Below are 12,742 nucleotides of genomic sequence, written 5' to 3' on the forward strand. Positions count from 1 at the left end.
TTAACTTTGGTCTTCTCAGCTGAGCTCACTCAGAAAAATCCCAGAGGTTTGATGACGTGGCTTAACTGCCGTCTTAACCCAGAAGTTCCTTTTACCCACAGGATAAATTCAAAACCTTCATCTTGATATTGAAGGCTCTCCACTATGCCTTAGTTCTCAGGACTCACTCATGCAAACCCTTGCCTTCAGATGAATTCATTCACTTGGTCTTAAGTAACAGAACTTGTACTTTTGTTTTGTTAAAAAATTTTGTCTTTCCTCCTCCCGTCACCCCCACTGCGAATCCCCACTCATTGTCTCTGAGCAGGTGCTCTGCAGGGAGGATATGATAAACCCTCCACAGAAGACAGTGAGAGACCCCATCAGATTAGGCAATGGTTTTCCAGTGGCAGGTTGATGGAAGGCAGCAGTTAGCACAATAGCCACTCAGATGGAGGTGGCACGTTCAAAGGTTCTGCTGGGGCAGTTGTTTCTCAACCTCTGTCCATTTCGAGAAACAAGGAGCTGATGACATTTACATGCATGACACATTCCTAGGAAATCCCTGTTGTTTAGGGAGATAATGCTGTTAGCCCCACATAAATTAGCTTTGCTGTTGTGTTTTTAGATTTTTGTTTATGGTAGTGTTTTGTTGCACAGTGATCATGTAAGAGGAATAAAATAATATGAGTGACTTTTATCATTGATTAACTTGCTAATAACTCTGTAGGTTATGGAATAAATAGGCTGAGGGTTACCCACAATATCTGACCCACTGACTGTAAATCAGCTCTTACTTTCCCATTCAAGGCCAGGCATTGGGATGCAAATGAGTAGGAGTGTCTCTGTTTTAGACATCATCTCAAATTCATTCCACTTATTAATGAAAACAAAGTCAGTCATTCACAAAGTCTGGTAACCGTTCGAATAAGGAGTGACCTGCAGTAGATCTTACACAGTTGTGCTGTTCCCTTGTGACTGGGGACTCGTGCTCTGAGGACTTGCCCAGGATCCTTTATCTTCCATCGCAACTTGTGGCACCCATGTGCCCAACAGTCACCCCTCGTGGCAGCCTCAACTCTGCCTCCCTCCTCCCCTCTTCATGCGCATCTCTGAGACCTGTGAATTTCATCATGTGAATGGTTGTAAAATCTTTCTGCTCCCCTCCTGTCTTACAGCCTCTAAGAAACTCATCGTTATCTTTTGTACTGCTGAAGTTGCCTCCTAAGTGATCTCCAGACTTTAGCTTTATTCCCTTCAAATTCTTCCCTCCCAGAGCCTCAAGTCATTGATTTAAAATACAAGTCTCGCTTGCAGCCTGTGGTGGTTCTCCAACACTTTCTAGTTAACGTGGAAGCTCCTGACACAGTCGGACCCCTTGTCGGCCTCTGTAGCTGGCTTTAACACCCCCAGCATTTTGTACAAGCAGCAGCACAGGACTGCGTGTGGTTCCATGCACATACCACCAGAACTTGGAGGAGGATGATTGTATGATTGAGTTGCCAAAGGAGAGGATGGTAGGCATGCCTTCCTTTCTAGGTGTTTCCATGGCAGCTCCATGGCCACAATTTTATTTCTGATAAGACTGCTGGTCGTATTTTTCTATTTCTTTATTCTTAGCTGTGAACTTCTTCACGTCATTGGTTCATTCAGTCATTCATTCAGCAAATTCTTATTGAGCACATATTGTCTACAAATAGGCTTCTTGCAAGTTTGAGGGTGTAAGAGAAAGAAAAAGGTCTTGTGTGGCAGTTATAGAGCTGTCCAGGGTAAGTTAATCACCCAGATTTTATTTTCATTTTTTTTTCTGAAGGCAGGTTGAATGCCAGTAATGACATAAATAAAAGTTTCAGCAGTATCGGGTCTAAAAAATATCTCACTGGCACTGGCCTTCAACTTGACTTACCTTGGATTGTATGTTACTCAGAGTATCTTTTAGAAAAGTTAAACAAAATGGTTATTTGCTAGAGTGGCTCACAGATGCCAAGTTATTGCTTTGGTAACTACATTTTGGGTCCTGTGCTTCTTGGTTATAAGGAACCACAGGGACCCCAGTTTGGTTTCCCAGTCTCTTCTAGAAGGTGGAATATCCAGTAATCAAATGAAGCAGGGGCCAGGGCTTCAGGGGTCCTGTCTGTGACACCCGTAAAAATAAACCTCTCCTGCCAGGCTATATTCCCGGGGCCAACTTACTGCCATCCCCAAGACTTCAGGGGGCCCCAACAACTTGCTCTACTGGAATTTATGTTGTAAAATGGTAAAAGAAGGTAACCTAAATTATCTTTTCCATAAGATAGCCATGACCTAACCCGTATCTTTACCCCAGTCTTTAATCATTTCTTCATGTTTGAAATGCCAACTTTATGAGAAGTAAATCTGCCAGGTTTGCATATGTCTGTCTCTATGGTTTGTTTTTGAAATCTCTTAGGGTAAGTTCCCCCTCATCAAAGTCTGCATTAAAATTTCCTTTGGCCCTTCTTAGAAATTTTTTCTTCCAGATGAACATAGTAAAAGGCTATGACTACCTCATAAAAAATCTTGTTATGACTTTATTAAGAATTTCATTGAATTTAAAGATTAATATTGGAGAGAGCATCCACATCTCAAAACGTTGAGTCTTCCCATTGAGGAATAATAATTGTGTCTCTCCATTTACGTATGTCTTCTATCCTTCAGTGAGGTTTTATAATTTATTCCTTTAAGTCTTACACGCATTTTCACACATACTAGTTTGCATTGGTATTTAAACTGTAAGATTTTTAATGATATTTTCTAGCTTGTTTTGCAGATATATAAGGAAAGTAGGCTTTTTGTTTCTTGTAAGTGTCTCCTTTACCTTCCTTCCTGAAGCTTTTCTGCTGCTAAAAATTTTTCATTTGATTTTATGATTTTTCTCAGAAATCATCTGCATATGCTGAAAATTTTATTGACTCAATATGTAAAATAATTATTCATCTCACTTTTTTCCCTTAGAGGACTGACCACAATCATTTATAACATTGATTAATAATTATGAGGATCCTTTGATAAGTTCTTGATTTTTCTTATGAATTCTTCTAATGTTTCATCATTAAGGAGAGTATTTATTCTAAGATTCTGAGCCTTATAATTGTTTTAATCAGGAATGGAGTTTAAATTATATCAAATGATTTTCCAACATCTGTTAAGATGAATCTATTGTTTTCCTTCTTTAATCAATTACTTTAGGAAGTTACATTGATAGGTTTTTCTTATATTGAACTATAATTATATTTTATTTCTTGGATGAACCCAATTTATTGTGTGATGTTATTCTTTTATTAAACTGTAGAATTTGATTCACTACGATTTTAGTATTTTAACCTCTATTCTAGTAAATGGGATTAGTCTACACGTACAATTTATTAAAATTTGTTTACCAGGGTTATGCTAACCTTTGTACAAATATGTTGAAAACTCTGGGTTCTTTTCAGTACCTTGGAGCCATTTATTGAACTATGATATAAACATATGATATATAAATCTACACATATTTATAATTTGTATATATTTTTGATATATTTAATAATTTGTTTATGAAACCTCCAAAGCCTGGTATCATTGTAGGCATAAAGCTTTGTTTAATTTTTTTTTTTTTTTTCTGATGGAGTTTTGCTCTTATCGCCCAGGCTGGAGTGCAATAGCGCAATCTCAGCTCACTGCAACCTCCACCTCCTGGGTTCAAGCGATTGTCCTTCCTCAGCCTCTTGAGTAGCTGGGATTACAGGTACCCGCCATCACACCCAGCTAATTTTTTTGTATTTTTAGTAGAGACAGTGTTTCACCATGTTGGTCAGACTGGTCTTGAACTCCTGACCTCAGGTGGCGTGAGCCACCATGGCTGGCTTGTTTATTTTTATTTTTATTTTTATTTTATTTTATTTTCGAGACAGAGTCTTGCTCTGTTGCCCAGGCTGGAGTGCAGTGGTGTGATCTTGGCTCACTGCAACCTCTGCCTCCCGGATTCAAGCCATTCTCCTGCCTCGGCCTCCCCAGTAGCTGGGACTACAAGTGCACGCCACCATGCCTGGCTAATTTTTGTATTTTTAGTAGAGACTGGGTTTCACCATATTAGCCAGGCTAGTCTCAAACTCCTGATCTTGTGATCCACCTGCCTCGGCCTCCCAAAGTGCTGGGATTACAAGCGTGAGCCACCACGCTGGGCCTGTTTAATTTTTTAATGGATGTAATTTAAGCGTTAGATTATTTTCTATCCCAATTTGTATGAATTTTGGTAATGTATATTTGCTTTATCAAGATATACAATTTATTTCAAATTACAAGGTATGTTGTTATAAATGTATTGTGTGTGTGTATACACACACACATATACACGCACACACATACACAAATATTTATTAACATTATAATTTTAAATTATCTGTGATGGTAAATATTATTCATTTTTGTTTCTAAAATGTGTGTGTTATGTCTTAATCAGACTGTAAATAGTTGCCCATATCAGCAATGTACTTTAAATTAATAAACTTTATTATTATTTATTTATTTCTGAGAGAAAGTCTTGCTTTGTCACCAAGGCTGGAGTGCAATGGCGTGATCATGGCTCACTGCAGCCTTGAATGACTGGGTTCAAGCTGTCCACGTACTTCTGCTTCCCCAGTAACTGGGATTACAGGTGTGCACCACCATGCCCAGCTAAATTTTTTTTTAAAGTGGAGATGAGGTCTTGCTGTATTGCCCAGGCAGAACTTTATTTTTTAGAGCAGTTTTAGGTTCACAGCAAAATTGAGTGGAAAAGTACAGTGATTTCCCATATCCCCCCATTCCTATGCATGCCTAATCTTTCCAGCAGCAATATTTTTAGAGATAACTAACTTTATTTAATTGTGCCTATTTTTTCCTATTGCAATAATTTATTCAAACCTTATTTTTTTACATTCTTTCTTGGCTCTACTTCGATAATTTTTTCTCATCTCTTAGAGTATGAAGATATTTCACTTAATTTTAGTCATTTGCATTAAAGTTAAGAATCTCTGAATAAAACTTTGGCTATTCTCATGGTATTTGGTATTTAATGTTCTCATTGTCTTAATATTTAGATATTTAGGTTATAATTTCAGATGTGAATGATATTTTAATTCAAGACATCATCAGAATACCTTTAAATTCATGTTGAATAGATTTTGCAAGTGTTATATCTTCTACTGTAAAATGCATTGCATATTTGTCAGTGAATGTGGCTTCCTTAAGTTGGTCTCTGGGGAATCTGGCACAGTGTTTTTTGCAAGTTGTGGATTTGTCCATTCTGATCTTGATTGCAGAACAAGAAGATGAGGAGCCTTGCTGTCTTTATTTAATCAAGCACAGGTGGCTTTAGTAGATGGAGTCATATAGCACAGAAACTCAAACCATGGGCAAAAACCAAACAGCCAGTCAGAGAGATCAGAAACATGTTTTGAGTCAGTGAAATTTTAAGTAGTGAACAGAGCATTGAAAATGTTTCGTATGGTCTTTATTGATTATGGAGAAAACTATAGCAGATAGTACCAGGCTCCTACAATTTAAAATTTAACATAATAACCCCTCATACTCTACTTTCCAATCTTAGCTTGGTGTAACTAGGGCAGCAGAGCAACTTTCAGCAGAGGGAAAGCACCCATTGGGATTCTGTCACTTCCCTTAGCAGTGAAAGCCCTGGTGAGAAACACATGTGGTTGAGCACATTAGGGAAACGGTGGGCTCAGTTATGAACAAGCTGGGGCAGGTTGCTTTAAATGGGGTTGGTCTTTATATTTGAAATATATTAAAATCACTAGTACAAATCAAAAACGATGCTAGTCATAATATGATCCTTAATGAGGAACAGATGTTTTAAAATGATATATGTCAAGCATCTAGCCTTCCTGCTTAACCTACATCCCAACTCAGGTACCGTTTATTGGCTGCCACTGTTCCTTCATCTCCACCATGAATCATTCTCCTGCTGTAACACAAAGATGTGCATTTGTTTGTCTTCCTCTGTTTTGTTTCTAACCTTTAGGATTCTAAGTCTCAACTCCTTGACGTGGCTTTCAAAACCTCCCATAATTTGCAGTGACTTTCCTGATTAATTTATTTCTTATGTTTTTCTAATACCATGACTCGACTCCTGGTACCCCAGTCTCTTCATGATCCCCGGTGCTGGAATGCTTCAGATATTTCCATGCCTGAAATTTCTGCTTCCATCTCCATCTGGCCTGAATGCTTCTGCCTGTCTCCTCTTGCCTTTGGAAGTCCTTTTCATTATTCCTTAAGTTCCAGCTCAAGTCCAATCACCTCATCAGTGGAAACCTTCTGGGCAGCACCTCTTCCCTCTCAATTGCTCTCCAATAACACTTGCAGTTGGTATTACAGAAATTAGTTCTTAGCAGTGGCTTGATTTTCTTTTCATAATGCTTTGTAAGTGTTATTCTGTTCTTCTTATTGTAAGTAGCTCAAGAGCAGGGATTATGACTCAAATTTCTGCTTCCCCAAGAAAGTCCCACAATTATTTACATTACAAAGAGCAGGCACTCATTCAGTACAATTAACTGGCTAGGGGCCAGTAAAACCATCAGAGAAAATTAAGAAAATGACATTCAGTAGGTTTAAGTATCCCAAACCATCAGTTTCAAGCCCTAAATAAATAAAAAAGTCTTATCAATTTTCAAAAGAGTCTTCTCTCCCATAGGTAAGTTATTTCAAAGTCTGACAAAGCATTTCTTTGTTGGAAAACTTAAGGAAAGGGAAAAGTTGTCCACATCTCTTTAAGGATTTGAGTGTCTCGGTAATCTTTATTCCATAGTGTTACTTGTAGAGCCACCAAAGATCTGCCAGACAATGAACCTACATGACCCTAGACCTTTTTTCAGTTTGTCATTCTTCCACCAATTGCAGTAATTGGGCATCTATGTTTTAATAATTGGACATCTATTCATATACCATTTACACAATTATAATTGTATCAACTGTTCTGAAATAAAATAGGAATAAAAGGAGATCATGAGGCTCAGAATTCAAGACTCCTTTGTGCAACTTGTAGTACATGATAAAAGACCTTTCATGAAGCAGGTGTTCAGTTATTGCTAAAGAAATACGAGAATAAAAAAAGAAATCAGGCTCTGGGGGAAAACATTTTATGTGTGAATAGCGTATAAAAGATTCTTGATGGAGTAGCAGATTTCACTATCACACATATTCACAGAGAACTCCCATATTAAAATTTATAAGATTTGCATGTAAATTGTTTTGATAGGATTTGTGTGTAAATTTTTACTGATACCCATCCAGACCTAGGCAGGAGCTTGCTTCACAGGCCTTTACCAGGATAGATACTCAACTTCTGATAATACTGAAGGGGAGTTCAGTGCTCTGGCAGGATTTCAATTTAAAACATACCAAATTAATTAAGAGGGGAAATTGAATTAGAAAAGATACCTAATATTTTGTTAGTTGCTATCACTCTTTATTTTGCTGTGAGGGAATTAATATGTTAATGTTATATTAACAATATAATTAATATAAGTAAGACAAAAATGCATGAAGATTAATTAACAAATGATATAATTATCAAATTATGTGACATCAGACGTCATAATTTCTACATCTTAGCAAAGGTATAAGCAGCAAATATTTAAGAGCTAGGAAAGCACAGTTATATGGACCTTACATTGTTCCCTTTTGTGAAACCTGCACACATCCAAACTGAACGCAGAAACAGGAAATCAGACGCAGGTCCTTTATGAAATAAAGAATGGCTTTTTGTGTGTGAAAATAACTCTTGCATACTGCAGAACATAAGTCAGGCTGAAATGTGAGGTGGACTGTATTTATGGTAAAATGTTTTGTGTTCATCTTCCTTTGCTTGGCAGGCTATACTTGAGACCATTCCAGTTCTACCAGTTCATTCCAATGGATCACTGGAGCCTGGACAGCCAGTTCAGAATGCGATCAGTGGTGAGCAGCATGCCTCCCGTAGAACTTCAGCTGAGTCTTCTCGCTTTTGTTCTGGCACTCAATACAGTTAGCAGTGAATTTCTAAAAGCAAAATATAAGTGTGCTTTTCTCCCTGTTGTGATTCTGTCACTTCCAGCGCTCACTTCTCCCACCCAACTCCAAACACCCCATTCTGTCAAACAAGACAAAATTAATTGAGCCAGATTGGAAGCAAAATCTTTTCTTCCTTCACGACCACCTCATCATTTAGAAACTCCTCACGTGGCTAGTGTCTTTGCTTTAAAGGCTGTTTCCCAAGTGATGTGGTCTGCCAGGAAGTAGGCCACTTCTGAGGATCCCTACCTACTGCTCAGGCATACACAGCACCAGAGCAGCTTGCCCCTGACGAGGCTTCTGGGGAGGCTTTTATCTGTACCTCTCTCTTCCGCGTGAGAGGTGGGCTCCCTAGATGGGCTAGGTATGGAATCTCAGATCCTCCTTGTAGGAAATAGGCCCCTTTTGGCCATACTTTTGTGATTTCTCAGTTTTTCCCAAAATATGTGCATTCTTTTTGTAAATAATGGATCCTGTGCTTTTTTCAGCATTGTCTTCAAAAACAAAGGTGTTGAGGTGATGAAAATGTTCTAAAATTGATCATGGTGATGGTTGTACCACTCTGTGAATATGCTAAAAACCACTGGCAGGTATACTTTAAATGGGTGAATTGAATGACATATGAAGTGTATCTCAATAAAGCTGATAAGAAAAAATAAAAATAGAAAAGAAGGGACTTGCCAGACATTAGTATTCTACATCATTCTATTTGTTGCCATACTGTGACTTAGTTGAAATCATGCCACTAAAAGCTAGCCGTCTATGTGGAGTGGTCCTGTGCTTTGGAGCATTGGCCTGTTTAATTGCTGCTCTCCAAAGAGTCTCTTCATAGATCCTTAGGAAGTTAGAATTCTATTTATCTTCCTCTGTTTTGAATGCAAGCCCCTGTATAACGAGTGAACATCATAGCTCTCCCTTTGCCATTTTTTTTTTTTTTTGAGACAGAGTTTCACTCTTGTCACTCAGGCTGGAGTGAAGTGGCACGATCTCAGCTCACCGCAACCTCTGCCTCTTGAGTTCAAGTGATTCTCCTGCCTCAGCCTCTCGAGTAGCTGGAATTACAGGTGCCTGCCACCACGCCCAGCTAATTTTTGTATTTTTAGTAGAGACGGGGTTTCTCTATGTTGGCTAGGCTGGTCTCAAACTCCTGACCTCAGGTGATCTGCCCGCCTCGGCCTCCCAAAGTGCTGGGATTATAGGCGTGAGCCACTGTGCCTGGCGTCCCTTTGCTATTTTCTAAGTTCTCGCTGCACTCATTTATTATTGTCTTTAATTAGCATCACTATTCAGAATTTTTATATCTGTTGACTTACAAATTTCTCCACCTAATTTTAATGTAAAATTAACTAAGTTTTCTTTAATTCTGCCTTTTGCTCCTTTTGTTATACTTGGTAGTCACCTAGTCAGTGCCTACAGCAGAGGGCAAAAGAGAATGAGTTCTTTTTATAATAAAATAATTATTCACTTTGCATATGAACAGTTTTGCCAGGCAATGAAACCAGATGACAAGCTGAAATCTGAATCAGAAATCGGGTTAGGATTGCTCAAATGATTTATGGATTAACTTGTTTTTGCTCAATGAATCTTTTGTTTTAATTTTCAAATTAGCTTGAGAAAAACATTTTTAAGGGGTACTACTTGTAACCCATTCAGCTTTTGCTCAATGTATGTCATACAAGATCAGGTAACGAATATTAAATAACAGAAATTCCGATTAATTCACCTAAACAAATTTAGCCATGAAATACAAATGGAATTTGAACAAACCTTAGGAGGCAGATATTCCACAGGTGAGGGGAGAAAAAAGAGGAGTCAAAGTAGAGAGGAATTCTAGCAGATTCCACCCTTTCTTCCTCTGCTTTAAGCTTCTGCTTACCCGTAACAGTGACACTGCGTCTAGATGAGCTTAATTTTAATATCATAAGAATATATATGAATACCCTATTTTGGACTTTCTTTTAATAATCCTCGGCAACTTTCATGAGACATACAAATCTAAAATTTAAAAAATCAGAGTAAATAGTTTGGGCAATGGTGATAAAAATGTGTCCATATGGAGGTCTGTGATGTGACATTATTGTTTAACTGAACTCCTCGGGTTGAGTCTGCTGCTTTTCCTTGCATATAAACACTATAACATTTGTGGGTTCACTTGTACATATTTTGAATATTTTTTATAGCAAATAGTATTGATTGATTAAATGGCATATTAAATAGTCTATATTCTTTGCTTTGTCTTTAGATGATGATTATCTGGAAAAGAACATTCCACCAGAGGCTGAAGAGCTGTCATTTGAAGTGTCTTATTCAGAAGTGGTTACAGAGGCTCTAAAAAGAAATAAACTTAAGAAATCAGAGATTAAGAAAGAAGACTATGTTTTAACTGTAAGCAAAACCTTTCATGATTATTTCAGGACCTTCCTGTGACTTCATAGGACAAAACTAAGATTTCTTTTTTTTTTTTTTTTTTTTTGAGATGGAGTCTCACTCTGTCGCCCAGGCTGGAGTGCAGTGGCGTGATCTCGGCTCACTGCAAGCTCCAGCTCCCGGGTTCAGGCCATTCTCCTGCCTCAGCCTCCCAAGTAGCTGGGACTACAGGCACCCACCAACTTGCCGGGCTAATTTTTTGTATTTTTAGTAGAGACAGGGTTTCACCGTGCTAGCCAGGATGATCTTGATCTCCTGACCTCATGATCCACCTACCTCGGCCTCCCAAAGTGCTGGGATTACAGGCGTAATCCGCGCCCGGCCAAGATTTCTTTTTTTAAATATCTGTGTGTGTGCACAGGGGGTTTCTGCAGCCAGGCATCACACTGCTCACGCTACCATTGGGGGTGTTATGTGGGCACCACTTGTGCAGTGCACAGCCTGCCTGGCTGTACCTGGCATTCCTGTGTTGAGGAAAAGTTGTGAGGCTGTAGGCTTGAATACTATTTTACAAATGAAATAGGATTCTACCTGCCTGGCTTGTGAGCTTTCTTGCACTTTATATTCTTACTTTTCTTATACATCAATGCAGACCCTACCTTTACACACTTGTGCCTCTATAAGCCACATATCAGAAGAGGGGACTGCAAAAAGTCACAGTCATAAGAGGAAGTGAGAGCTCATGGAACAGACAATAAAAACACATCAAAACCAATTCAAGAACTTCTATTAGTACATGGTGGGCAAAGAGAGCTATATACTTTGTTACCCCCGAAGTCTCATTATTTATATCCAGAATGTTATATCCAGGAGGCCAAATAGAGAACTATGTAACATTGGTCTGTTTGCCATTCAACCAATGCGTGTGTGAAAAGTTTATCATGTGGAGTCCTGAATACTCTGTGCTGATTAGGGTTGGATGCATGATGAGCAGGGCCCAGGCACTTTCAGAGCTAAAAGACTGAGTCATCCAGAAACAGACTTTTTGTACCAGGTGACTTGGACCGTTCCCAAACAACCATCCCATGACAGAGGACAGGAAGAGGAAAGGAAGAACTCTAGGACTCAATGAGTGCCTTCTACGGGCCTGACACTATACTAGGTATTCTATTAGTAATGTAAGATGGACCCTAGTGATAATCCCCATTTTACAGCTGACGAAACTGAGGCCCAGAGAGGCTAAGCAACATGTCCAAAGTCTGCAGCTAGTGGGAAGCAGAAATAGGATTTGAAACTAAGTGTGTCCAACTTCAAAACCCTTCCTGGTCCCTAAGCAGTCTCCAGGTTAGAGGGCAACGTGTGGTGGTCTAGGGAAAAGAGAGAAGCCTGCAGGACTCTGGTTTCAGGGGGAGCCCCTCCTTATCTTAAAGAGAGGCATCCAAGAGAGGATGCTGGCCCCTGCATCTCCTCATTGAAGCCAGCTCCTTCTGAGATTTGGCTCTTCCCATGAAGAACTTTGCATAGGATTTAGCACATAGTAGTTGCTCAATAAGTGATTGCAATTTTTGTTTATATTGTTGTTATGTGTTACTGTTACATGAGGACTTAGCCTGAGAAAGAAGATAAACTAGCTAAGCATTTAATAGCACAAGGCATGCCCCAAACCACATCCTATATTTTGTTTTATTTTTGAATACTTGAGGTTCCAAGGAGCAATTATTGAATGAACAAAAGAATGAATGAATGGGCAGATACTTTGACTACCCCAAGGAAGCTCCAGTTTAGGAAACACCTATGGAAAATGTGAACTTAAAGCTTTATAATTTAAATTTAAGTGTTTATAATTTAATCTATGGGTGTTTTTTTTTGTTTGTTTTACTTCAGCATTTTTTTCCAATACCACTCTTTCTGAGGGCAAAGTGAACCTGTGGATATTATATAAGAACAATCTTTTGCTTCTAAAAGGTCTTGCTGCTGACATTCTTCACAATATTTCTGGATTGTTGAAGGATTTGCTGCTGTTGTTGTTTTAGTGTCTTTTTTTCTTAGTGTGAAAATGGAGAATATGTCAGTATCATTGTCTTCAAAATCATAGTAGGATTATTTGCACTTTCTCTGTATTTTGCTTTTTTAAGAATTTGGAATCATTTAAATTTAATATTTATGGTAGAATAACTGTGGTCTCAGCAAGCATATATAGTCAGTTTAAACTGGGAGATTACTAAAAGTCTCTTAAAGTGTGCAGTATGGGATAGATAAACCCTGATTTAAAGATTGACTGTCCAAGAAGGAAAAAAAAAAAAAAAACATATGTTTAGAGCTCTCCTAGGATATACCTAAGTGTGTTTCC

At 38.5% G+C, this 12,742-nt stretch overlaps 1 protein-coding gene across 3 annotated transcripts in view; it reads left to right on the top strand.

Annotated features, from left to right (window-relative positions):
* The window catches only part of ARHGAP28 (Rho GTPase activating protein 28), a 190,037-nt gene that overhangs the window by 136,667 nt on the left and 40,628 nt on the right, over positions 1–12,742 (top strand). For all 3 annotated transcript variants that reach the window (XM_012506403.2, XM_030810730.1, XM_003262065.4), the window contains 2 exons: positions 7,848–7,932; positions 10,268–10,410. In XM_012506403.2, coding sequence (XP_012361857.2) covers positions 7,848–7,932; positions 10,268–10,410 — 228 coding nt within the window. The remainder of the gene's footprint in view (positions 1–7,847; positions 7,933–10,267; positions 10,411–12,742) is intronic.

The sequence above is a fragment of the Nomascus leucogenys genome, chromosome 4 (genome assembly GCF_006542625.1).
Source record: "Nomascus leucogenys isolate Asia chromosome 4, Asia_NLE_v1, whole genome shotgun sequence".
NCBI classification, from domain to species: Eukaryota; Metazoa; Chordata; class Mammalia; order Primates; family Hylobatidae; genus Nomascus; species Nomascus leucogenys.